General features: G+C 52.4%; 13 protein-coding genes across 13 annotated transcripts; 6 read left to right on the top strand and 7 right to left on the bottom strand.

Annotated features, from left to right (window-relative positions):
* Positions 1-181: 181 nt before the first annotated feature.
* On the bottom strand, positions 182-1,343 carry NCS57_00838900 (uncharacterized protein; the record flags this gene model as incomplete). The annotated part of the gene is made up of 5 exons (XM_053058205.1): positions 182-217; positions 268-376; positions 448-503; positions 558-867; positions 922-1,343. The coding sequence occupies 5 exons, from the start codon at positions 1,341-1,343 to the stop codon at positions 182-184; spliced, it is 933 nt and encodes a 310-aa protein (XP_052912036.1).
* A 1,907-nt stretch (positions 1,344-3,250) lies between these two features.
* Positions 3,251-3,556, top strand: NCS57_00839000 (uncharacterized protein; the record flags this gene model as incomplete). Its single annotated transcript, XM_053058206.1, has 1 exon — positions 3,251-3,556. The coding sequence occupies one exon, from the start codon at positions 3,251-3,253 to the stop codon at positions 3,554-3,556; it is 306 nt and encodes a 101-aa protein (XP_052912037.1).
* A 653-nt stretch (positions 3,557-4,209) lies between these two features.
* Positions 4,210-5,653, top strand: NCS57_00839100 (uncharacterized protein; the record flags this gene model as incomplete). The annotated part of the gene is made up of 2 exons (XM_053058207.1): positions 4,210-4,259; positions 4,333-5,653. 2 exons carry the CDS (start codon positions 4,210-4,212, stop codon positions 5,651-5,653), a joined length of 1,371 nt encoding a protein of 456 aa, XP_052912038.1.
* A 243-nt stretch (positions 5,654-5,896) lies between these two features.
* On the bottom strand, positions 5,897-7,438 carry NCS57_00839200 (Postreplication repair E3 ubiquitin-protein ligase RAD18; the record flags this gene model as incomplete). Its single annotated transcript, XM_053058208.1, has 2 exons — positions 5,897-6,882; positions 6,937-7,438. 2 exons carry the CDS (start codon positions 7,436-7,438, stop codon positions 5,897-5,899), a joined length of 1,488 nt encoding a protein of 495 aa, XP_052912039.1.
* Positions 7,439-7,825: 387 nt separating this feature from the next.
* Positions 7,826-9,450, top strand: NCS57_00839300 (DNA polymerase delta subunit 3; the record flags this gene model as incomplete). The annotated part of the gene is made up of 5 exons (XM_053058209.1): positions 7,826-7,960; positions 8,018-8,073; positions 8,124-8,329; positions 8,382-9,227; positions 9,284-9,450. Exons 1-5 carry the CDS (start codon positions 7,907-7,909, stop codon positions 9,448-9,450), a joined length of 1,329 nt encoding a protein of 442 aa, XP_052912040.1. The 5' UTR covers positions 7,826-7,906.
* A 62-nt stretch (positions 9,451-9,512) lies between these two features.
* NCS57_00839400 (Aminotran-1-2 domain-containing protein) lies at positions 9,513-10,997 on the bottom strand (the record flags this gene model as incomplete). Its single annotated transcript, XM_053058210.1, has 2 exons — positions 9,513-10,445; positions 10,497-10,997. The coding sequence occupies 2 exons, from the start codon at positions 10,995-10,997 to the stop codon at positions 9,513-9,515; spliced, it is 1,434 nt and encodes a 477-aa protein (XP_052912041.1).
* A 707-nt stretch (positions 10,998-11,704) lies between these two features.
* On the bottom strand, positions 11,705-13,441 carry NCS57_00839500 (uncharacterized protein; the record flags this gene model as incomplete). The annotated part of the gene is made up of 3 exons (XM_053058211.1): positions 11,705-11,982; positions 12,035-13,248; positions 13,302-13,441. 3 exons carry the CDS (start codon positions 13,439-13,441, stop codon positions 11,705-11,707), a joined length of 1,632 nt encoding a protein of 543 aa, XP_052912042.1.
* Positions 13,442-13,865: 424 nt separating this feature from the next.
* Positions 13,866-15,420, bottom strand: NCS57_00839600 (Histone acetyltransferase; the record flags this gene model as incomplete). Its single annotated transcript, XM_053058212.1, has 2 exons — positions 13,866-14,953; positions 15,009-15,420. 2 exons carry the CDS (start codon positions 15,418-15,420, stop codon positions 13,866-13,868), a joined length of 1,500 nt encoding a protein of 499 aa, XP_052912043.1.
* A 304-nt stretch (positions 15,421-15,724) lies between these two features.
* Positions 15,725-16,687, top strand: NCS57_00839700 (RNA exonuclease 4; the record flags this gene model as incomplete). Its single annotated transcript, XM_053058213.1, has 1 exon — positions 15,725-16,687. The coding sequence occupies one exon, from the start codon at positions 15,725-15,727 to the stop codon at positions 16,685-16,687; it is 963 nt and encodes a 320-aa protein (XP_052912044.1).
* Positions 16,688-16,809: 122 nt separating this feature from the next.
* NCS57_00839800 (uncharacterized protein) lies at positions 16,810-18,404 on the bottom strand (the record flags this gene model as incomplete). The annotated part of the gene is made up of 4 exons (XM_053058214.1): positions 16,810-16,920; positions 16,973-17,228; positions 17,276-17,940; positions 17,991-18,404. The coding sequence occupies 4 exons, from the start codon at positions 18,402-18,404 to the stop codon at positions 16,810-16,812; spliced, it is 1,446 nt and encodes a 481-aa protein (XP_052912045.1).
* Positions 18,405-19,497: 1,093 nt separating this feature from the next.
* NCS57_00839900 (uncharacterized protein) lies at positions 19,498-20,072 on the top strand (the record flags this gene model as incomplete). The annotated part of the gene is made up of 3 exons (XM_053058215.1): positions 19,498-19,633; positions 19,689-19,984; positions 20,037-20,072. The coding sequence occupies 3 exons, from the start codon at positions 19,498-19,500 to the stop codon at positions 20,070-20,072; spliced, it is 468 nt and encodes a 155-aa protein (XP_052912046.1).
* Positions 20,073-22,758: 2,686 nt separating this feature from the next.
* Positions 22,759-23,682, top strand: NCS57_00840000 (uncharacterized protein; the record flags this gene model as incomplete). Its single annotated transcript, XM_053058216.1, has 2 exons — positions 22,759-22,908; positions 22,996-23,682. 2 exons carry the CDS (start codon positions 22,759-22,761, stop codon positions 23,680-23,682), a joined length of 837 nt encoding a protein of 278 aa, XP_052912047.1.
* Positions 23,683-24,019: 337 nt separating this feature from the next.
* Positions 24,020-24,990, bottom strand: NCS57_00840100 (uncharacterized protein; the record flags this gene model as incomplete). The annotated part of the gene is made up of 2 exons (XM_053058217.1): positions 24,020-24,593; positions 24,644-24,990. 2 exons carry the CDS (start codon positions 24,988-24,990, stop codon positions 24,020-24,022), a joined length of 921 nt encoding a protein of 306 aa, XP_052912048.1.
* Between the last annotated feature and the right edge of the window lie 450 nt (positions 24,991-25,440).

Raw genomic sequence — 25,440 nt, forward strand, 5'->3', positions numbered from 1 at the left:
TGCCTCATAGCATGCCATTCTCAGGATACACTGGGGACGAGTAGATCGTCCGATAGTGGTAGCCCTTGATTTAAAATTACGAATATGAATATACCTTGGTATTCCGTCCTTGACATGACATTGGGACTTATCTGATGCACTTTTATACATGAACTCTATTGTCTTGTTTTGTCTATCTAACTTAAGCACCCTTTCGGTGAAGAGTACCTGCGCCAGCCTAACAGGTGTCAACCATTTTGCGATGCTTTGAGAGGTGAGGTTTCTTACTTGGTGGTTGGGGAAGACGAGTGTGTCGGCGACAACCACGTTTTCCCGACGGGTGGCCGTGAAGACAATAATCTCAGCAATGTCGTCGGGAGTGAGGGGTTCGCATCCACTGGAAGGAGACGGTTAGTTCTCGACATTCTCTGAACATGATGCCTTTTGTGGACTGGTGAGTTGACTTACGCATACACAGCATCGGCCTTGGACTTGTCTCCGTAGAATCGCACAACAGAGAACTCCTAGAAGCCTGTTAGAAACAAGTTGGGAACTTGATGAATGGAAGCTCGACTCACAGTCTCAACCTGACCAGGATCAATCTCAATAACACGAACACGGCTGGCGATCAGCTCCTTTCGCAAGCTCTCAGAGAAGCTGCGGACGGCGGCCTTGGTGGCGCAGTAGATGGAACCACCTGGGTAGGGCTCCCGGCCGGCGATGGAGCCGACGTTGATGATGTCGCCGTGGCCCCCGTCGGGGCGGGCGAGGAAGATGGGGAGAACAGCCTGAGTCATGTTGATGAGGCCGGTGACGTTGGTGTTGAACATGATGCCAATGTCTTCCTCGGCGATCTCGGGAGCCCGAGCGACGCCCTTGACGAGACCGCTATGGTGCATAAGTTACTCATTCGAGCAATGAGGGGGAAAAGAAGAGACTTACGCATTGTTGACGAGGACGTCAATGTTCCTCCACTCCTCGGGCAGGTTGCCCACGAAGCCCTTGATCTCGGTGGGGTTGCTCACGTCGAGCTTAAAGGGCAGCACCTTGACGCCATCACCAACCTCACTCTTGATCTGATCAGCGAGCTCCTTGAGTGAGTCAATACGGCGAGCCGTGAGAATGAGCCGGAGGTCATTGCTGGGCGCTGTCCGGGCAAACTCGAGAGCCGTGGAGCGGCCGATGCCGGAGGAGGCGCCGGTGACGACAACGGTCTTGCCGGCGAGGCGCTTGGCAGCTGCGGAGGAAGCCATTGTGCGACGGGTGAAGAGGGGACGGATGAGAGGTGAGAGTGAAGTCGGGCGTGAGAGCGAGAGGTTTAGGGTTGTGAATGCGGTGGTGAAGACGCGGCGGGTGGTGTTCATTCGGACGGGCTAGGGCCGAGTGAGGAGGTGGAGAAGAGTGAGGATGATGTGATTTGATGGAGATGATAGAGAGAGCCGCAGATGGGTTCAATTGATTGGGATAAAAGTGACAAGGAGTCAGAAAACGCTGAGTCAAGAGAGGAACAGGAAGAGGTTGTCAAGGTATCCAGATCCTTGCTAAGGCTAGCAGGTATCTACGGGTCGCTATCTTAGCAAAGCCGTCCCTCGGCTCTGGAAGGATACACACGGAATAGTGGGGGGAGAATTGTTAGCGACGGTACTTTGATAACGAACTCGAGTTACATACACGTCGTTGGAGTTGTGACTGAGAGGGCGCACTTTTCTTACCCCGCGAATCATGACCTCTGAACCTTGGCTATCGGGGGATGCTTGACAGGGATTTCTGGCCTATCACATGTTGTGTAGGTTGCCTTATCCCCGGCCAAAGTGACGAAGAAGCCGCTTGGTGAGGAGAAGGGGACCCCTCAGCCCCTCCTTTGATGGGCATGGTTCAGACGTCATTGAGGCAGTTGGCTGTGGGGTTTGGGGTGGATTGGGGCTGTTTGGGGGGTGAATTTGAGGGACTACGGCTGGAGCCTGAAATAATGATTCATGATATTTTCAGCGTACCTATATTTCAATAATTACTATGTTTTCATTCTATGGCATCTATCATGATTGCTGTGGTGGTCTGGCATGAACCCTATACCGTCGCCCCCAAGTCGATGGTTTGGGGGCGTGGTCGTGCATGCTGAGGATCACTTGGCTACCTACGTCAGTCAAGCTAGCCAGGAAGGTATAGGTAGTTTCTAGAAGGCGGGGAGAATGCTTAAGGCCTACATGATGCCGAAAGTTAAAGATGTCCCAACTGTTGAAACTGTTGTTCAACGGCGGTATGGCGCGTCGAACACCAAGTGGAATAAGCTTTAACCATCACAGGCATCGTGACTCTTTTATCTGTTTGATGCTTAATTTTCGTTTCATCCCTGAGCGTTTGATCAAAACCGTCACGAGCTGGAATATGCCTTCTTTCAAGGAGCTTGAGATGTGAGGTCTCATTGTACTCGACTTCCCAAAAGATGAATCCAATCTCATCACTTACTGGGCGGTCAACCAATACCTTAAATCCACGCAAGACTTTTTAGGGGTTTCGGGGAATTGGCAAATAGGTGCTGCCAAGTTCCCTTGATTATTTGCATAGCCTTAAAGGTTAGCCATGTGAATGACCTTCGTTGAGAAAAGGTAGTGTCGTATGAACTCTTCTAGAATCATTAGAAAAGTTGCTCTTGTTGGATTTGGGCTCTGTTTGGCCAAGTAATGGCGGACCTGTGTCTGCATGGCATCTGAATCCACCCTGGTGGGATATCTCTTGTTGTTTTGCCCACTGGTCTTGGCCTCCAGAGACTCTGGAATTGAACTGTTAGCAAGTAAGGGCAGAAGGTTTCGCAAATAGGGCACTAATTTTCCCAGAGAATAAGCTTATGAGACAAATGCATTAACTTCCTTGTGGTGGCGATAGCATCATGTCGGGGGAGAACGGTCACCAGTCACTCGCATCTAGGTTAAAGTCAATTATCAACACCAAGGTTTGGCTCAGACGACTCCCAACAAATTCAATCAAGACATGGAAAAACATTGTGACCCAGAGCCCAAACACGGAGCCTCGTGTATATATATCTTCCCATCCATCCCCCCAGGATCGTAGTTCTCTTCCACTTCTTTACAACTTCTCACACCACTTCCATCATCAATCACTAGTCATCGAATTTATCAACTTCACCATAACTTCATCACAACTTCATAAAGGCTTCATCAAGACTTCATCACAACTTCATCTTTCGCTCCTCATAACCACTACCTACCCCTACTCTCTATTCACAACTGGAGACCGACAAAACACCACAACAATGGTCCGAATCATCAACTGTTTCACTATACTCCTTGCCGCTGCCGCCACCATGGTTAGCTCTGCTCCTACAACTACTCCCGAGAACACCCTGAAGCGAGTCGGTCGAAGTGCCGCCGCTGATGGCCCAGACAGCTCTACAGCCAAAGATGACCGCTTCATCGCTGAAGCCAAGGAATTTGCTGAGACAGAGATGAAGGAAGCTGAGGAGGCGTACAAGCTTGCAAAGGCTTTGTACAAACAGCGCATAGACGCTGCTGAGAATGGCGGCCAGATCCAATTCACTCAGTTTTCGGAGGTTTCCTAGATGGAACTGGAAAAGAGGGAAAGCATGGGGGCGTTTCTGGGTCTGTTTTCCTTCTCGAAAACTCGTCTAAGGGATTCTCTAGAACTCATATGAGGATTTCTCTAAAACTCATCTGAGGGCATCGTCCCATACAGACCACAGCGTCGGTGTTTGGGGTTTGGATGGTGTTGTCAGAGTGACCGGCGTTTTTATGGATCAAAGTTTGAGTTGGGATTGCGTTTCTTCTACATCACGTTGGAAACTCGAAAATGAATTCAATCAAGTTTTCGACCACAACCTGGCTAATCGATTACCTCTATGTGAATGTGTTGTGCCTGTAAGTCATGATGCTAGATTTGGTGATGTAGTTGACCCCTGACCACTAACCGATAAGCGCTGGCTCGCTATCAAGCCACTAAACCCCATCAGCCATTGTCCCTGACGACAAGCAAGCCACTTTCATCCCACCACCAACAAATGATCCATCTCCCATTCACGGCGTCACATGTGTCGTCATCCTTCACCCTTTGATTGCAACCTCGACTTTTTTCTTTAACAATTAGGGACTGCGATTTTTATGAACAGATCTTTCTAGAAACACCACCCTTCTCTTTTTGCGATTTCAACTCTGCCAAACGTTATCGCCGGCGCAGCTGAGCGTGCCCGACTCCATCATGGGCGAGCTCGCCGACTACCTCATTAGAAATGACCCCAGCTTCGCAAGGTAGCAACCGCTCTTCTTACTTGTCCTACATGCTATAAATGGAATTTATTTGCTAACCGTGTACTTCCCTTAGGTCGAGATTGCCCGCACGATACTCGGACTTTCGATCCCAGCGCACTCTGAACCCAGATGGCTACCAAGCAAACATCTCCGCCTGGCGCCAGGCCCTCTCCGACCTCGTTGCTCGGGGTCTCATCTCCCACCGCGGCTCAGAACCCGATCACTTTGTCCTGAATCTCGACGATGGACTACTGCGATCCCTCGAGTCCAAGGAGTTTGGTCAACCGCTGGCCTTGGGTACCGTCGTGCGCGAGGCGACCGCTGGACGAGATTTCATGCCCCTCAACGACTTTGACAAATCACAACAGAGTATATACCAAAGCAGCTGGTCAAGTTTGCCGTGGAGTCTCATGGGCTGGACGCTGCGCCAGCTTGGAGTGGTGGATCCATCTAGGGGAGATGATAAGCTGCCGACTGGCAAGTATGTGGTGGTCAAGAACGTCGAGGCCGCGGCAAAGGAGCTGGGCGACCTCATGGCGGAGAGAAGCTCGAGGTTCGATCGCGTCTTTAGTAAAGCACAATTCCAAAAGGCCTTCTCAACAGCCTTGGTTAAGGACCAGCGCTTGACAGATACGGACCTGGATGTGCTGCTCAAGTTCCTCTCGCGCGATAAGGGAGTTATCGAATATGACGGAAAGACAATCCGGATCAAGGGATCCGGCGAGCAAGGCGGCATCACAGAGGAAGACGCCGCTATTGCTTCCCTCAAGGAAGTGACAGAAAGTCTAAAGCATCAGACTGATCTTCTCAACACACGCATTGACGAGCTCGCACAAACCGCCAAGGACGCCGTCACCCGCAAGAACCGCATTGCCGCTCTTGCAGCCCTGAAGTCCAAGAAACTCGCCGAGTCGTCCCTCGCCACTCGCTACGCCACCCTCAACCAACTCGAACAAGTGGCTGCCAAGCTCGAGCAGGCCGCTGACAACATCCATCTCGTCAAGGTCATGGAAACGTCGACTGATGCGCTGGCCAGCCTCAATGCCCAGGTAGGCAGCGCGGACCGGGTCGACACCGTTATGGATCGTTTGCGGGAGCAGATGACCTCGACGGACGAGGTGGGCGCCATTTTGGCCGAGTCGACAGGCGCAGTCGTGGACGAGGGCGAGCTCGACGACGAGCTGGAGGCGATGGAGGCACAGGAGCGCGAGAAGGAGGACAAGGAGACACGGCTCAAGGAGGCAGAGGAGCAGAAGGCGAGGGAGGAGAAGGAGGCGGCCGAGGTACAGAAGAAGCTCGACGCGCTGCCGGCGGTGCCAGCAGATACCGACGAGATCCGCGAAAAGGCTCGGACACCGACGTCGGAAACTGGAATCGCAAACCTGGCGATATAGGGGAAGCCAGGAAGAAGGGGGAAGGGGCTCATTGCGAGTCCAACTATTCACGTGCGTATATGATCACTGCATCTAGGATATCCGGGGCGTTCTGGGCTATATGTAAAGCCACGGGGGCCATTGTTCATTAGGGTCTATGCCTTGTTTTTATCCCACGTCTTTATATCATCAAATGGTATCTCGATGCACCGTCCTTCTTCTATGTTCCGCCCAAGCTCACTGTCCTGCCCTGTTGCCCATCTGTCAAGGCTGGCTGCTTGGGTGTTGGGGCCATGTGTAAGGTTGGGCGGGCCCATCTGGAGTGTAGTATAAGGGTTGATTCCCCATGTCCGCGTTTGGGTGGTATGAGGGGGTAGTATGGCAAGGTTGGGATGCAGAATAGGGGATATGCGGGTGAATGTTGGTGTGGTAAGGGTACGGGCTCTGGGCGTAGTATGGGTCCGGAACCCCTGAAGGCGCCTGTGTCACCGCCGCCATTGTCGTTGGAGCCGGGAGGTAGGTGGCAGTCGAATTGACCTGGTTTGAGTACTCTTGCTGAGTGATAGTTGGCGCCCTGCTTGGATCCTCTATTGGGTCCGCGCTTGATGAAACCGCAGGTTGCTCGTATGACGGCGCCTGTGAGGGTGTTTGTTCCGAACTCGACGGCTTCTCCTGGCTTGTGGAAGGAGGCTCAGAATTCGACTCCTTCGCAGCCTCTTCGGCCTTCTTTTTCGCCTCAAGCCTGCTCTTCCTTGCGCTCGCAATCAAATCCTTGAACGAGTCATCATGCTTCGCCGCCCAAGCCGCGCCGTCGAAGTCCTTGTCCTTGATGATGGCGGCATTCTGCGCCGCCCGACCAGTTGTTGGCGCTCTTCCCCCCTGCGTTCGCTCCCAAATATCCAGATCGTGCAGCAATTCGCTGCGCTTCTTTGGCTTTGCTGCGTCGCAGTTGGCGTTCCACAGTGTCACCCATTCCTTGTGCCGGCGCTCGAGTAGCATGCGAGGACCCTGGTTTGAGATGCCGAGATCTCCTAGCTTCTTGCGCAGTGCTTGGTCTTTGTACATCGAGTAACTCATCGTCGGTAGTCGTTCGGGGGCCTTCGTTTGGCGTTGTTGGTTGCCAAATGAGGTTGAGCTGCTTCCGGCTTTTCTTTGTGGGGGTTTCGGGCCTGTGCAAGTTTCGAGATGCTTGAATACTTGCCACTCCTTCATCCGACTTTGACAGACAGGGCAAGCTACAAGACCGTCCTCTGTTGACATGATTAGTGTCCCATCTTGCACATTCTGGACAACATCGCTCTTACCAGGCTTGGGTTCGTAGTCGTCATCATCTGACACTTCCACAACCTCGTCCTCCTCTGTCGGTACTGTGTAAGAAGGTGTATGGGTTCGAGATCTTCTTGGTCGAGTTGATGTCCGTAGCCGCTTGCCCTCGGGCGCATCGTCCGACTCGTGGTGCTCGTTCTCGGCCTTTCGCTTAGGTCCAGCATTCGCCGCTCCCCCATTCCGCGCCAGCTCCAAAGCCGCTGTTCTGGTCTTCACAAAGGCCTCTACGGCCTCCTCCATTGACCAGTTGCTCCGCAGCTTTAGCTCCTGCTCTGATGCGCGACAGAGCGGACACTTGCTGTCGTTGGACAAGGCTCTCCGAATGCATAGCGAACAGAAAGTGTGGGAGCAAGACGTGATCATGGGCGTCTTGAAAAAGTCCTTGCACACCTGACAGCGAAGGGCGTTTTCAACAGCGGCGATACCTGCGAGCGGCGTTGACAGCCAGTCTGTCGAATCGGGGACATCGTGGTTGGCCATGAAGCTTGGCTGTACGGCTGGTCTGGCGAGTCGATCGAGTATTCGGAGCCCCTGGATGTTTTATGCATCAATCCTATGAGGTGACAAGGAACGCCGTATACGAGGAGGGGTTGCCCGGGGAAGAAGTCTTGGTTCAAATCAGGTTGTCGCGCTTAGACGCGATGCCTAGAATGACGCCTGCAAGCCTTAGAAAACCGTTATGTAGATAACCCCTTTTTGTGTGGTTTCTGCAATTTCAAACCATCTGATTGAGGCATAAATATGAGTTAAAGGGGGTCGCACCTTCCGCTCCTGGCCTGATTGCACGTGAGAGCGCGTCCACTCTACGCGTCCTGCAATTGGCGTCTCTGGGGATACCACGATTTCCATGGTCAAGCCGTAACACGGATCTTGTCCAAATTCTTCCCTTTCTTCCTCTTGCTTGGCCCGGTCGAAGAGAAGAAGTTTTACACTCGAAATCACGGAATCATGGACGAGCATAGGAAATTTTTGGCAGATCGCCTGCTCAGTGAGGAGCGACCGGTATGCCCTCGATAGAGTCCCTTTTCTGCGGCCGATGGCAGGGCTAACATGATGCAGATCACATATCGCGTCCTTAGCAGGGCCTTGGATGTTCATGTGAACACTGCAAAGGAGTAAGCCCAGAAGAAGAACAAGCTGGTTCACATTTCTGACGGCTTCTTAGGATGCTCTATGACTTTCACAAGTACCAGAATGCTTCGCGGGCCAACTCGGTCTACGCAACCTACCTTGTCTATGGCATCAGGAGCTCAGACAATCAGGAGTCTGATGGAGATGTTGAGATGTCAAGCTCAGCCCCCGAGAACGAGGCTTTGTCTGAGACGGTGCCCGTCACGACCATGACCCTTGCTAGGGAGGAAGAGCTCAGCGGTAGCTTAACCTTTGACTACAGCTCAATGACCGTCCACTAACCTTGTCAAAGATATCCTGGCTGACTACCAACAAGTCACTTCGATTCATGTCTACAGTCTTGCACCTCATCCCCAAAAGGACCTCTCCCTCTTGTCAGATGTTTCAGCACAGCTATCAGAGTACCCAAAAGATGAAGATGCTTTTGCGGCATCGAAGAAGTATGGAATCATCAGCAACCCTCAAGCTCGAAAGAGAGATCGCAAGGGCCGTCCGCAGGCTCCTTCCCCAGCTACTTCACAAGCTATCAAGCGAGAACCTGCTTCGTCCAAGCCGGCGCCAGCTGCAAAGGTCAAGGAGGAACCGTCAACAGCCAAATCAGAGGCAGCGGAGGCCAAGCCGACTAAGAAGGAAGCATCAGCTCCCTCATCTAAGGAGGGCACGCCGGCTCCTAGTGGCTCGAAGAAGCCAGCCGTGAAGAAGGGCATGGCAGGGAGCATTATGCAATCATTCGCCAAGGCAGCTGCACGACCACCCAAGCCGAAGCCGGCTCCCAAGGAAGAGGATACTTCTATGGCCCTCTCAGATGATGGTGAAGCGGATGACTCTGATATTGTCGCCTCCAAGTCAAAGCCTGCAGTAGATGCCGAGGAAGTTAGGAGAAAGCGTCAAGAACGCGAAGACGCCCTGCGGAAAATGATGGAGGACGATGATGAGGATGACAATAAGGAAGACTCAGACAAGGAAGAGGAGCAGGAAGACGAAGAGATGGAAGAGGCACCCGAACCTGAACCGGAACCCGAGGAGCCCAAGGAGAAGAAGCCTTCGGAGGTGATATCGAGCAGCGGAGATGGGCGCAGAAGAGGAAAGAGACGGGTGATGAAGAAGAAGCGCATCCTTGATGACCAGGGGTACATGGGTAAGTTCATAATGAAGTGACCAGATTACAGGCTCAAATGCTAATCATTATTCAAGTCACGATTCAAGAGGAAGGCTGGGAATCCTTCTCAGAGGAGGAGGCCCCGAAGCCGGCAAAGAAGCCAGCGCCAACTCCAACCCCGTCATCATCAGCAGGATCCAAGGCAAAGAAGCCTGCTCCAAAGGGACAAGGAAACATCATGTCTTTCTTCTCCAAGAAATAAGAGGCGAAAGATGGTAAGAGTCAGGGACAAGACATGAAATAGACAGCATGGCGGATAATATATTAAACATATTTATGGGCTTTCACAGCGTCGGTTTCTCCGTTCAACGCCTCGTATTTGGCTGGATCAGCTTTTACCCTCTGCAGCACTGCCGCCAGCCTTTCAACGCCTTCAACTAGGTCTTCTTCAGGAACGTAGGAAAACGTTAACCGGACGGCGCTGTTGAGGTTCGCACAGGTTTCTTCGCCACGTATTTGGAACATGGTACCGTTTCCGACAACCAGGTTCTCCTCGGCGATGGCAGCATCAGCTACCAACTTTGAAGACACGCCAGGGCCAAGCGTTAGCCATACAAAGTAGCCGCCGTACACACTCCCATCGACAAGCCCAGCCTCACGGATTCCAACACCGAGAGGGGCCAGGTGTTTGTGAATCGCCTGCATCAGAACGCGGTGTCGATGTTGCAGTCTGGGCCGTAGTGTCGTGGCGAGGCGCTCCTGGAGAGCACCTGACTGGACCAAGTCGGCCATCATGGAGGCGCAGAACTGGCTCGGTGAGCCCCCCGATTGAGTTGCTCCCGTCTGCGACAGACCCCGAGCAAACGCAGGCGAACCCTCAAGCCAGCCAGTCCTCACACCAGGTCCGACAAGCTTACTGAAGGAACCATTGCTCACAGCGTGTCCGAACCCCTGGGGATCATTCTCCGCCTGGCCCATGGCGAGGTCAATGTCGCACAGCCGCGGGAGCAGCATATCCGGGTGCTCATTCGGACCCAGGTGTTCGGCGATCTTGGCTGGGTCGCTGTCGATGCGCCACTGGAGAAAGTCGTAGACGTCGTCGCAGATGATGAGGGCGTCGTACTTGCGCGCCACCCGCACGAGGGCCTCGCGGCGGCGCAGGGACATTGTCTTGCCGGATGGGTTTGAGCATGTCGGCACGACGTAGATGATGTGGCGGTAATGCTTGCGATACTGTCCTGGGTCGCTGAAGCGAGGCTGTCGTGCATGTTAGTGCAAGTGTCTACAAGCTCTTGATGCCATCCCTACCTTGGCCTCTGGTGGGTTCTCCTCAAACTTGGCGAGCTTCGCCTCCAACGCCTCGATGTCAACGCCCTCCTCATCCTCGGGAAACGCCTTCAACCGCCCCTCGAAGCCAGCATCGCGAAAGATCTGAAAGACGAGGTGGTAGCACGGCGCAACGCACCACACGGCCTGGGTGACGTTGGGATCGGTGAAGCTCTGCAGGATGCAGGCAACGTTCTGGCTGGCGCCGCCCGAGATGCAGATGCGCTCCGGGTCCCGCTCGACGCGGTAGTGCTCCGACAGCCATGTGGCCAGGGCTTCGCGCAGGGGCTGGTAGCCGGCGTCGGCGCCGTATTGCAGCGCGGGGACGTAGATGGAGGGGTCGGCAAGGTTGCGCTGGGCGGCCGAGGAGAGGAGGTCGGTGGGGAGGAGGGAGGGGTTGGGCCAGCCGCGGATGAGGTTGATCTGGTGCTTGCCCGCGTCGGGGTTCGAGGGGAACTCGGAGGCGTGGGTCGCGGGGGCCATGGTCACGATGCTTGATGATGGTGTTGAGGAGTAACAAGGTCTGGGAAAATGAGGGCTGCGGCCCAACGTCATATATGTCTCTGATCTCCGCGTTGTACAGAATCCAGCCCAGCTTTTACCCATCCAGCAGTAAGAGCGATGTCGGACCGGCTGGAAGAGGTTCATGGCCCTCCCTTCTTCAAGTCTTGAATAACCGAGCGGATGGATGGTAAAGGGCGGATAACTGTGGACCTCTTCCGTCCCGCATGGGATCCATGATTGATGTTCTCGGAGTTGCTTGCCAATTGACGAGGGGCGTTTCGAGGGGCACCAATTACGTAGGTCGATAATTACGAAATCTGGGGTACTACAAAAACTTCGTGGGGGGAAAGTGAATTCGTTGCTTGTGACACATAATGGCGATAGTTGAATCCTACAAGGTTATTGGTCTTTGTTGCAATGGGGCTGTTCGCCAGTACTTTCTGTTTCGAGACAAGCCGGTGATAGCTAGCCGGTCCGGACCACGAACATGTTCCTCATGCTCGAAAATCTCGGCCTGCATCTCAGACCTGGACAGTAGCTCTCTCTTGTCAGTAGGCAGCCGGCCTCATTTATTCATGCTGCTTTTCTTCGTATGCCAAGTACGCCCAATCCACCCAATCAATAGATGTATAATGCCATTCAATACATCTGTTGTACAGGCTAAACTTTCACCCATCCGTTGCCCATCATATCTCATACGGTTCGGCGCCCTCGCCGAATATCAAGTGCGGCTTTCTCTTTGCGAGATCCAGAATCGTTGATGCAAATACACCATTGGCCCATGCGAACCAACTTCTTGTGTACTGCGAAATATGCTGTACATCAATACTCTCGTGGACCAGACCTAGCTTGGCCGAGTCGAGCACTAGGTCCAAACACTCTTTGATCTCGGTCTCGTTGCTCGTGGTTCGGGCTTGGATGAGGAGACTCATTGGCCATGCGTTCCTCAAACCAATGTGAGGGCCTAGAATGTCAGTTGCTGTATGCCACAGTTTGCGAGACCATTGGTGTCTTACCTCCAATACCCTTGAAGGCCTTTCCTTCCAAGTAGTAAGGGTTCCCACCCTTGTCCAGTAGCATCTTCCGTGTGTTTTGGTATATCGGGTCATCCACGTCGCAGAATCCCATCAGGGGAAGAGCCAACAACGAAGGATAGTTGGCATCATCCATGAGGATTGTCGATCCGTACCCGTCTACCTCGTACGCGAATACATCGCCATACTTCTTGTGCTTGACCACACCATGCTCCATCACGCCGTCCCGGATCTTCTGGCTCCATTCCTCCAGCGTCTTGGCCAGCGTTGTCTTGCCAGCTTTCGTGAGGAGTGCAGCCGTTCGCTTCAGTTCCACCGACATCTGAGCGTTGGCGGGGATGAAGAAGCCAAGAATCGTAGCATCGTCACTGGGACGGAACGCTGACCGGACCAATCCAGTTCCCCAGTTGAGAGGGTTGCCCTCACCTCTCAGATTCAGCGTCTCTGTTCCGAGATCAGTACGACGCTGGAAGGTATACTCGTTGCGTCGATATTTGCCCGTCTCGGGGTCAAACGTCGACTTGGACTGCTGCTCCAGCACGCCCAGCAGCGTGTCAACGGCGCGATACCACCTCTTGTTTAGAAATTCGAGCGAATCCGTGTGCTCGTAAAAGTCGTTGCCAAGGGCGAGGAAGTGTGCGAGGGAATCCAGCTCGTACTTGCACTCAAAGACGGCCTGTGGCTCGTAGGCAGGGTGCACGACATCATCCTGGCCATTAGACGAGATGGGTAGTTCGCTGATGGGCGGTGGCTGGAAGGCATTGCAGTAAGGCGACTCGATAACATACTCGGCCTGCGTGTTGATGGCGCCTAGGAGTAGTGTATGGACAGCGGTGTCTTTGTTGGCCAAAGGTTGGTAAGGTCTCAGCTGATTTGTCGAGTCTCGCAGCCATTCAGCAATAATGTCGCCGGTGATAATGAAGGACTGTGGTCCTTGCCAAGCCTCGTCGTCATGGAATCCTCCAAAGCTTCCCATGCGGAAGAAGCCAGTCTCTGACTTGCCCTTGGTGTGGAACTTGACCGTAGTGTCCGTCGTCGAAGGGAATGCATTCTCAAAGAGGCGCGCCAGATCTGGGTCTGTCATGCGTGATGTGACATCCTCGATGACCTTTTCGATCGCTGGTGATTGAAAGGTCCGACATTTGGGGCTCGGTCGTTGGTAGGGTAAAGCTCTAGGGCCGGTGCTCAAGGGTCGACTGAGGAAGCAACGTCAGCTTGCAGCGGCGGTAGAGACAGTATGGGTGCATACTGGATATATGTAGCGTATCGCGTATAATCAGGACATGAATGCGCATAGTCGGAGAGAGGTCTCTGGTTGCCGTCGGTGCTGGCGCTGGCGAGCGATGCGCTCAAGCCCAGCAAGCTCGACGCCAGCAACCGGAGCGTCATGGCTTGGGGAGCGTTTTTGCGAAGAATCTAGATCCGGGTTGTAGGTGTGATTAGGGCAAGATAGATCTGAGTCGGATCGGCGCGGGACAGATCGTGAGGATTAGGGAAATGGTGTTAAGAGGTTGAGTTGATGGTGCTGAACTGGTTGATCTGGTGTTGTCGCATCCCTTGACTGATTACGTAGGATGAGACAGCTCCTGAGGTAGGGGCGACGTGGGGCTTGCACGGTAGCTGGGGTAGCTCTATCTTGGAGCACTGAACAAAGTTACTGACCCAACTGCATTGCAACTTCACCAATGATTGTTACTTCTGCTCCGAAATCCTTTCATTCGAGCACAATTAATCTACAAGGGGTATCATTCAGAAACTATCGACAATACTAACTCACCATCATGATCTACCTAAACCCAACACCAATATAACATCACCATCCCCATGTCCGGCTGGATGCCGTAAACACTGGCGGCTTCCATTGAATCTTGGTAGGATCAACTATCCGCTTGCGCTTCAGCTTTGACTTCTCCCGTTGCTGAATCAGCTTATCTGGTATCACAATCTTGTGGTCGCTCTTATGATACACTTGCATCCGCATCGCCTGGAGAGTATGCTCCACATCCTGGGTTGTCATGGCAAGCGTTGAGGAAATGGTCTCGATCGTAACCTTTTCCTCTCGCTCGTTGTAACCCATGAGAAGCTCGAGGATATTCTCTGACCAGTATTGTCGATAACTCAGTAGACCCAAATCCGACAGTGGCTTCTCTGGAGACCCAAGCTTCCCCTCAATCTTGGAGAGCTCGTACGAAAATTGAATCAAGAGTCGTCCGTAGCCCTTGCGCTGGTACTGGGGTAGAGTCAGAATACAGGCCACATTGTACCCGTCTGCGCTCTCTTTCTCCTTGGAAAAGTACCCAACCAGATGGCATCCCTTCTCCGTCCGTGTAGTCATTACGTAGAACAAGAATGGGTCTACGTCGTAGTAGAGTGTCTTGTGGTCCAGGAACATCTTGGACAGCAGACACAGGTTGCGACACCATGTTCGTTGTCGTCGGCCGTCAATCTCGAAGAAGGAAATGGCTTCGTCTCGGTAGATTTCGTTTCCTGGGGGGTGCTGGAGCGTGCACTTTCGTCGATGTCGCGTAAACGCCTTTTCGTCTCCGTAGTAGCTCAGACAAAACTCGCAGATGAAGATGACGTCCTCTTGGTTAAAGACCTCAGGGTATGGCGAAAAGTACCATGGGTAGAGATCGTGTTTGCCGAATTGCACCTTGGAAATGTTTCGAATTCGCGACACTTCGGTTGGGTTTTGCGTCATTGATCCAGATGTCCGTAGCTTCTCGATTTCGACCTCGCGACTGAACTCTGCTGGCTCCCTCTTGACCTCCGTCTCTTTCTCGTCCATGTCCATATCATCGACCGCGGGTGTCGCGCCACCTTCGACGCTAGGTCTCGTTTGACTGTCGCCATCGGGGCCAAGGGAGGAAGACTTTTGTCGACTTTGGGAATCTACAAAGTCTCAAAACAACCAATTGTCAGTCGCATGTCTTGATGAAGACCAGGGGTTACCTACCTGTCCAAGGATGCGGCGTGTTCGCCTCTGAAGCCACAGACTGCTCTCTCTTGCTTAGGCGCTTCTGCGCCTTCTTAGATTGCTTCTTCGATTGAGCTGCCGACGCCTTCTTGGTCTTGGGGTCCTTGGGCTTGTCCTTGTCTGGGTTTGGCCACTCGACTTCTCGGGTAAAATCAATCCTCGCCACAGGCACCCATTCATCCAGTCGCTTGTTGAAGTTATCGAAATTGCAGTAAAATTGCTTGCCGCTCTTTGTTGTCTTGATACTAAGGATCTCGGCTCGTCGCGGTTGGCCTTCCTTTTCGACCCAGGCAATGCATCCCGTTGCTATCGTCTCGGGTGTCGCGTGGCCTTTTAGTCGAGGTTCGCCAGACCCTACGGTGGCCTCTCCGCCCGGGGTACCGCCAGCCATGATGAAAAGGGCTGATGTGGTCGCCTTTTTGATGATTGTCGCGCTGTCGCGTGGTAGCTTGTCGCGATGATGGAGCGAGAGGAATTATTTCTGGAGGGGCATGGCAGAATATGGAACTGAGCGCTTATCGCAAAGGCGGTGAGCATAAGTCAGGCTTATCAATTCTTCGTCAGCTGCATAAATCCCGTTAGCCTCATCACCTGCAAAGCCTGCCGTTCTTGCAAGCCGTCTCTCATCAACCACTTACACCAACGCAACCAACTCACTGCGGTACTTAACCTCGATCGCCTTACTCGTTGAGAGGATGGCCGAATTATCATCTAACTGGAAAAAGCTCCAGGCAAAACTCAAGACCGAATCAGCTTCAAAGCCGTCCCTGAAGCGGAAATCGGATACAACAACGGCCAAACCAGCACCCAAAAAGCCCAAGGTCGACAAAGCCCCTGAAAAGCCACAAAAGAAGACCAAGGGACCACGCGCAACGGCTAAAGGGCAAATGGGTGGCGTTCACAGCTCAAAGATTGAAGACGATTCACAACCTGGGACTTCAACATCCCTCGCATTATGGGCGGAAGATAACGACATATCTGCCGAAGCCTTGGCAGAGGCCTATAACCTCGGAGCCAAGGACAACTCAATGATGCTCGCATCGGCAAAGGACAAGATCAATCATGGCCTTACAGAAGGGATCGACATTGGCAAATATATTGCCATCGACTGCGAAATGGTTGGTGTTGGTCCTGGTGGTTACGAGTCAGCTCTCGCTCGTGTTAGTATAGTCGACTTTCACGGGCGTCAAGTCTACGATTCATACGTGAAACCGAAGGAAAAGGTCACGAACTGGCGCACGGCTGTGAGTGGGATTAGTCCGAAGAGTATGAGATTTGCTAGGGACTTTGAAGAGGTCCAAGCCGACATCGACAAGCTTCTCAAGGACCGCATCTTGATCGGACATGACCTCAAACACGACCTCGAAGCACTCATCCTGAGCCATCCAGCTCGAGATATTCGGGACACGGCCAAGTTTCCAGGCTTCAAAAAGTATGGCAATGGGAGGAAACCTGCGTTGCGACTCCTCGCGCAGCAGCTGCTGAGAGTTGAGATACAAGAAGGGGCACACTCCAGTATTGAGGATGCGCGAGCGACAATGCTGCTCTTCCGGAAACACAAGTCAGCTTTCGACATGGACCATGCCAATCGATTTGCGCCGAAACCAACATCAGGAGGACCAAAGGGGAACAAATCCAAGAAGAAACGAAGGGGATGATCGATGCCGTATCATCCATCAACACCACGCTATGAGATTGTCTAGATACCCATGCAGCAAAGTCTATTACCTCCCGAAGAGGCCTTTTACCTTACTACTCCTCCTCCTCCTTCTTCACACTCTCACAAAGGAATCCCGTCCATCAACTGGAGTGACCCCTCTCGACCGACAGTAATAATCACATCACCCAGAGTCTTGGTCACAAAACCAGCCTCGCAGTACGTGAAGTAGTACTGGCAACAAATTAGTTTCCGTAAATGCACAAAAATCTTGGCGATGTCTCACCTCCCACTTCTTGCGAAAGACCTCAACTCCCTCGGGGGTCATGTCGGGGTGCTCTCTCATCAGAGCTGGTCGGATTTTATCGTCGAAGCTCTCCATAAAGTTCTCTTTCCACAGCCTCAGCGTCTTGGCATAGTGGCCGCCAATATTCTCAACATTCTCCACGATGAGTGTGCCCTGAGATTGCTCACTGATGTGATTTAAGAGCTGGGTGATTGATGGGAGGTATCCGCCTGGGAAGATGTAGTGGTTGATGAAGCTGCAACATATTAGCGGACAGAACGGCGCTCTCCTCATCTGACTTACTCCTCTGTCTTGGAGTAGGCCTCATGGCGGCCTTCGGGCATTGTGATGCACTGGAAAACAGCTATTCCGCCATCTCGCTTCAGCAGCTTATCGATGCAACTGAAGTATGTGGCAAGGTATTCCTGACCGACTGCCTCCAACATCTCGATCGATACGATCTTGTCATATGGCTTTTCGGGAATCGGGAGTGCTCGATAATCCATCAGTTTAACCTCGATCCTATCACTGAACCCTGCGGCATCGATGCGCTCTTCGGCCAAGATCTTCTGCTCCTTGGAAAGAGTGAGGCTGGTGACCCGACACCCGGTCCTCTTCACGGCCTCGATGGCGAATGAGCCCCATCCGGTACCAATCTCCAAGACATGGTCTGTTGATAGGATTCTGGCTCCGTCAATGAAGCGGCATAGCTTAGTGACCTGAGCTTCCTCCAATGACTCCTCTTCCTGGTCAAATCCACGATGGCGTTGCCAGATGGGACATGAGTAGGTCATGTCTGGTGAGAGAAAGGCTGCAAACATGTCATTGCTGATGTCGTAGTGTGCCGAGATGTTGAGGAGTGCATTCGAGAGGGTGTTTGTTGAACGAGCCACGCTGGAAATTGCAGAAGACAGACTTGAGATCCAAGTTGTGCCATTGTCCATCTGCTCGCGGTTGACAATGAATAGCTGGGATCATGTCAGTCTCATGCAGGAGTCTGCTGTTGATAATAACTGACTTGGAAGAAGGATGTTAAATCTTTGCACTCAAAGTCACCCAGCATGTACGCCTCTGCGAACCCCATATCGGCAAACAAGAAGAGACGCATCCAGAAAGCGTCGTCCTTAACTACGATCTCAACGCGTGGAACAGTATCCGCTCGTCGCGGCAAGCCAGTGCCATCAGGCTGACTTCCAAGCTTGCCTGAGAGCTTTTGGCCGTAGACATATCTGGTCTCGGCCGGCTCGTCGACTAGAAGGAGAGTTCCCGTCTCAATGCGCGAGAGGACGGATTGAATGGCTGGCTTTGCGAGGGCCAGCGCGGGACCCCATGTCAGGCTGCCGATTGAACCACGGACAGCTTCAGCACCGCGGGAGACGGGTTTGCTGATTGAGGGGGGAAGAGTTGGTAATGAGAGACCCATTCGAACCATGGCTGCGGGGGGTTGTCTAGTCTTGAGCTGTACCTGCAGTCAAGAGATGAAGAAAGTCGAGGCTTCTGTGTGTGTTTAGACCCGGGCAATGAACTGAAGCGGACTGTTTAGTATTGATGAGAGAGTTGAGGTCAATCTTCAGCTGGCACGGAGGGACAAGACATCCATCTCGAGACATGAGGGGCCTTGGGTGGGTTTATCAGTTGCTTGACGGTAGAGCCCTGGACCCCTACTCCTGACATGGATCGGGCTGTCCGGGCTCATCGTGCATGTCGGCGGCTCATCGATAAACCGTGCGGCATTGGGAGATGTTGGAACGGCCGGCAGGGACGGCAGAGATCGGGGCTAGTTGACGGGGACAAGCAGCAGCAATGATCTTGGCGAGAGCAAGGGTTTAGTGTGTTATCTTTGTTCAAGGCCATTGGCATGTTTCAAAGGCTTGTAACATATGTGAGCGTCACTGCAGAAGCCGTTGATATTCAACGGGTACGCCGAGGCTGCCTGGCTGCCGTCGGAAGCAACCTTTACGACTTGGCTTCACAACCACAACGCGGCATCAACAGAGGTAACAACCTGAGAGGGATACTTTGAGTACCTTGCAGAGCAGGACAAAACATCAGGAGCTGGATCAAATCACCAACTGCATCGAGCTAAGACGAGAACGCTTCCATGACGGGTCCAGTTCCCGATGGAGGGCGCACGAAGTGGATGCCAGATCGATCAGTCTTGATGTCATCGACTTTTCTTCGGTACTTCGAAAAGACCGATTGCGAATGCGATAGGTGGACCTCGTTTTCTTCCAGCAAACCACAGAGGAGAGAAAATGGTAAGCGAATGCAAGAGCCGATGCTGAGATGTCGAGATGCACCGTGCCATCACGCAGAGTGCATAGGGATCGGCCTCTTCTTAAATGGACGATGTCAATGCGACGGCCGATCTCGAAGGGTGGTCCCTTGGTCCCTGAGGTGGTTGCCCGATTCGGCTTATCTCTTATCGGATTAGATAAGCTTAACCCAGTCCCTGGAACGACCCTTTACGCGTCTCGGCGCGTCTCCTTTGAACCTCGACAGTCCACCAAACCAGCCAGCTCAAGATGTCACAACCAATTCTCTCGATAAAGTCTGATGATAACAAGGCCAAGGCCGTGGCGAACCTGTTGCCCTGCCGTATCCATCACGATGGCCCTATTCCCGACGTTTCCACTTATTGGTCGCCCACCGCTGCCGAAGGTTTGTGCCTACCCCTTGAAGATTCGACGAGCTCTGAACTCACAAGCTTTCATAGATGGCACCAAGCTAGCATACTTTCGGGGACGGAAACTCCATGGCAAGTCTGTCAAGCTGCCAGAGCAGTGCCGCGGCGTCGTGGTAGAAAGGAGGCAAGACAAGGAGCAACAGCCTGCAGCAGAGGAACCGGTCGTTGTGGTCGACGACGACGAGGCTGAGAAGGAGCCGGTCGGAACCATGCAGGTCACGGCTGAATTTGATGAAATGGTTATTTGGGGTCACGAGACTGTCGCCGATGCCACTGGGGACCCGTATATTCGGAGTATGGAGGAATGGCTTCAAGTGGCTGGTCAGGTAAGCTTAGCCTTCGTTTCGACGTGTGGGCTCATTGATACTAATTACTTAGATTCACTCTTATTCAGAGGAGGGTCCAGGAAAGTAATGTGGATGGGTCCATAGATCTAGAAGTCTCAACAGCCGCGAATATCAGGGCACAGGTTCATCTGCTTCAAACAACTGAGATGGGCATTGTACACACCAAGAACGCGCAATCATAATACCTCCCCTTAGATCAAGGACAGCACGTCGAACTGAAGACAGTTCGAACCCATAACGTGGTTATCAGTACACTTCAAACACCGGGCAGGAAGTGTTTTCTCGGAAGTTAGATGCAATAGAATATTTTGATTATAGAGCCCGGCCGAGGCAGATCTACAAATCCACTTACTGTTTAATGATAACCTTGCTCATGTTGCCTATTTCTCAACGCTCTAGGCTTCTAGCGACAACACAGTTAATATCGCGAATAGGGCGGATCCAAGTAAATCAACCATTGATCGCTGTTCTGCCATTTCCCTCTTCTCTCCGCAATCTTTCTTGGAATACCGCAGTTTCCTGATCGCTGCGCAAGACCTTGTCCTCCAGCAGCTTCCCCTTAAGGTCGACGGGTGTCGCACGGGACACTGTCACCGCAAAGTCCGAACCTTTTTGTTCGGTGCTCACCCAGTCACCACCGTAGAGTGTCGAGATAGCTTCGCGGAAAGCAGATGCGTCACGTACCATGGTGATAGGAATCATATGGGTGAAGACGGGCTTGACTGTAGAAGTCATGGTGTGAGTTTCGCGATATTCGGTGTTAGACAGCATGTTTTGCAACAGCAGGGTGTTTAGTCGTCTTGTTAGAACATGTGATCAACTACTTGGTTTTATATCCATGACCTTGGCCGCCATCTATTCAGATTCTCTGTAGACTACCACCCACTGAGACTGGCAACCGCCTATACCAAACAGAGCATCACTAATGATAAATATCAGTGACAAGAACACAATCACAAATGCTCATACGAGGGTGGAAAGCCTGATTTGCGCCTCAACGCGGCTGAGAGCAGAGGTTTCCAGTTGAATCCGTTGCTTCATTTATTCACTGCATCTCTCTATCTACCATGATGAGCTGTATTCGTTGTGACTGGCACCAGGCGCGCCCAAGAATGAGGCATGGACATCGGGTGGGACCCGCCGGAAGGGCTCAATCCGCCTTGAACATGTTGCAAAAGTGCCCTTTTTTCCTTTGGCTGGGCGTACCTTGGGTCTTTCTTACAAGCTTAAAGGAATCCTTGTCTTTGGCACTCATTATGATTTACTACCTCTTTGGAAAACAAAGAACTTATCATTCACCTGTAGCACGAACGAGCCTTAGTTGATGCCGGTGTCTTGGGGAAATTGAGAACATGGCTCTTGATCAAGAAGTGCAGATAGCTTCACTCAAGGGAGTGATAACGATATATTGATATAGGCTTCATTGATCAACGAATGCAGAGTAGGTTGTCCAGCAGATAAAAGTTGCACAAATAGCACAGGACCAACATGACGCCCTTTGGAGCTCGACAAAGATACCCTCATGTGCTTCAAAGATCTGGGGTCACTTTCTCAGATGCCTCTAAGCTTGGCTTTCAGCTATTTGATCTGTATGAATGACTTGCTATGCAGACCACCGTCGTGAGCCCAGCTGTTCTTTGGTTTCAAGGGGCGGCCTCCTCTCAATAGGCTCTACAGATTGATAGGTATATACCTAGGTACTAAACTATCTAAACATAAGAAAGCAACATACAGCACCCAGCCAAGCGGTTGTTTGCCGGTTTGATCTGAATACCGCGGAGCTGAAGGTGATCATTATGCCCATCCCCTGGTCCCAGTACGACAGCACGGTTCTCACCACTGACCTCGCCCTCTGGTGGTCTTGCATGCTGGCAATGGCGAATGTCGGCTCGCCACCACCGTTCCGTGGTCAAGGAGGCCCAAGTGGTCGGGGTTGAGGGACAATGTTCAACTCGCACGCGAACGAGGCTGGCCTGGAGGTACTCTCTCGTCCTCCCTTTGAGATGCTAGACTCCCTTGTCTAGCGGTTCTCAACTTGTATTTTTACCCAAGATTCCCGGAAACGTCGGCGCGGAGAGGGTTCAGTGCTGGAGCCCCATCCATTGCGGAGGGGGCAGTGAGAGTGAAGGGGCGTTGCCGCGAGCGAGGATTGTCTTTAGACTCGTGTGTTTATTCTATGCATGTACCAATTTAGAAGCAGATTAGTTGCTGCTTTTTGTTCTTAGTTTAGAGAAATGAAGCTGTCTTTTTACCACTGATTATGGGCGGGCGGCCTCGTCCCGGCAACCGTTGAGCGATCCCAAACATAGGGCTGGCTATTGAGTCTTTGAAAACACATTGGAGAAACTGGATACTTGTACAAAGACCAGAAAATAATCCGTTTGGACCCGTCCGATCTGCCTGCCCGGCACAGCCGGACTCCCTACTAGCAAGCGTGCATCCATGCTGAAAGCCGGCTAGTGAGCAATGAAAGGAGTCTTTGTTCCAAATCGCCAACTAGTTGGTTTATTATTGTGGTATCTATCATCCTATTGGTCATAGGGGCTTACTCATATAATCCGTGGCTCAGCTCTTTGCAGCCCATCTTTTTCTTTGTGTATATAGCCAAGATGCCTTAGCTGGCCAGGGAGATAGATATAAGACGGGAACATGCTCTTCATCTTTCGCCCAGCGTGTTAAGATCAGTGAGCCCTCCTTGAATCGCTACGACCTCACCTCTCTGTACTCTCATTTCACGCCTCACCCACTTCGCCATGTATCCAGACTGGCCTGAGTCTGCCTCCGACTTGGTGCCGCTCCCGCTCTGCGATGGTCCCAAGCTGGAGCCTTTTGACTTTCAAGGTCCCCAGAAGATGGAATTCCTCGAGTACATTGGAGAAGGTGCCCATGCGCATGTCTTCAAGGTCAGAATCTAGGGCCAGATCTACGCCTTGAAACTTGCAAGAGCCCTCGAAGCTGCAACAGCCAGGTACCAGCTGACTCTTGTGCAGTTTAGATTCGTCTACGACGATGATTGGCCATCCCCGGTAAACAAATGGGACTCGGACGATAGAGACGCTTTCGCCTCTCTTGCCAACTACGCGGAGCCGTTCAACAGTGAATGTCGGGCCTACGGCCGCCTCAGGGAAGCCGACTGCGAACACCTAGCCAACAGGTGCTTTGGCTATCTTTTGCTGGAAAAGGCGAACGAACGGGCCATGATGAGCCAGTTCAAAGATCACAGGATCAAATTCAACGGCAACATCTTGTTTCCTGAAGGCATGGATATGCGAGGCCGGTTTCTAGGTAAAGATGGGAGGCCACCACCAATCCAGGGCATCGTCAAGGAGTTCGGCCAGCCCGAGAAAGAGCTGAGCATGAGAACTCTGCGCAGCATTCTCAAGGACGTGATACAGATGCAGCAGCTTGGCATCATCAGGCTGGACGTCGCTGATAGACAGTTCATCAACGGCAAGATGGCCGACTTTAGCACCGCCATCACGTTCCCGCACTTCATCACCAGTCCCGAGCTGAACCCACACCTCACACCCGAGATGGTGTCTACCATGGAACTAGAGACTCTTCTGTTCAGCCGCAAAGACTATGAAGAATTCGACCAGATGGTGGGGATGTGGAACTACGAAAACCCCAGCCATCAACGCTCCTTCTTCTCGCTGCCTGGGGGGATGACGGGTTGAAGTATAATCTGAGAAGTCTCCCATCTCGAAACAGGTTCTACTCGCTTGTTGATCCAAGATTGTACGACAGGAAGAGTAGCGGAGGGAAACTAGACGGGAGGGTCACCAAGAGGCGCCGACGGCCTTGCGCGAAACCCCCTAGATGGTACTTTGACGGCAGCCTGGATGCTGCCAAGGTAATCAGCAACATGAGATTTGAATTCCTGCACAATTGGTACTACAAGGATGGCTATGCTTTCCCAAAAGAGATAAAATGGTGATACGGCCATGGCGTTTCATAGACTAAAACGATGGACTAGTTGGCTGGGTGCAGTTGATAATCATTAACCTGTGCAATTCATTCACCATCCAGGCTTGTGTCAACTCCAACCGCGATGCTCGCATCAAGGTCCCGTTGCACCCAATGAACCTTGCTCTGGATCCGAGTGAAGGCGTCTCTACCGAGCGGCAGCCTCAGGATGTTGCCCTTTAGGTGTCCCGCTTCTCCCTCGCCCGTGACAACTTCAAAGATGACGTTGACAGCCTTCTTCGGGTCTCCGGGCTGCTTCCCCGTGCCGGCGCTGAACTTCTTGAGCGCCTCGTCCACGGCAGTCCCCGCGTACGCCCGCTCGGCTGAAGTGTCGCTCTTGATGCTGGCGCCGAGGAAGTTTGTCCTGAACGCACCGGGCTCGACCAGGAGGACGTCGATGCCAAACTCCTTGACCTCCTTGGATAGCGCCTCGGTGAAGCCCTCGAGGCCGAACTTGCTGGCCGCGTAGAGTCCGCAGCTGGGGTTGCCGTCCTGGCCTGCAACGCTGCTGACGTTGACAATGGTCCCCGAGCGACGAGCCCTCATGCCAGGTAGAACAGCCTGGACGGCATAGAAGGGACCAAAGAAGTTGGTTTGGATTTGTTGTTCGGCTTCCGCCTCCCTAATCACCTTGTTAAAATCATGCCATTAGGCAAGGCCTCGATGACTCACGTAAACAGTTCTATCACGCCCAAGACAGAGTATCCGGCATTGTTGACAAGATAGTCAATCTTTCCGAATATCTTTTCTGCCTCCTGAATTTTCTTGGTTATGCTCGCCTTGGATTCTGTCATGTCGAGCTGAATGATCTTGCCCCCGGCTTCCTCGATTGACTTGACGGCCTCCGAGGATCGCACTGGATCCCTCACTGTCGCAATGACTCGATGGCCGGCTTGGAGAGCACGCAAGCTCAGCAACAAGCCAAAACCGTTGGAGCTTCCGGTGATGAACCAAACGGGTGCTGCCATTTTGATAAAGATTTGAGTGCGATGGGTGGAGTTTACCCTTCTTTCCTGCATCAAAGAAGAGGATGTCTTTTCGTTATTTATAAATCATCATGATGCGGACTTATTACCGCCGTCTCCGTTAATGCCGGCGGATACGCCAATACGCCCACACTTGATGATGATCACAAATCCACACCATCGCTTATGCACCATGTCACCAACTTTATCGCCTAACACCGAAAAATATAGCAGACATGTGAATGTGTATCGAAACTTTGTTCTGAGATGGCACCCTCCATGTCATTGGTGACGAATATCTTTATGCAAACCTTGAGCGCCTACTTGGACTTGTAAGTTGTGGCAATTGTATCATGCTCCCGGCAACTTCGGAAACTAATGACGACAATCGTAGTGTTGCAATATAACGGAAACATGAGACGCTACGTGCCGCCCGCTACAGCGAGACAAAAGGCCACTTGCATCACCAAAATGTTGAGGCGTTGTTGCCAAGGACATTCGGTA

This window comes from Fusarium keratoplasticum, chromosome 6 (genome assembly GCF_025433545.1).
Source record: "Fusarium keratoplasticum isolate Fu6.1 chromosome 6, whole genome shotgun sequence".
Lineage (NCBI taxonomy): Eukaryota > Fungi > Ascomycota > Sordariomycetes > Hypocreales > Nectriaceae > Fusarium > Fusarium keratoplasticum.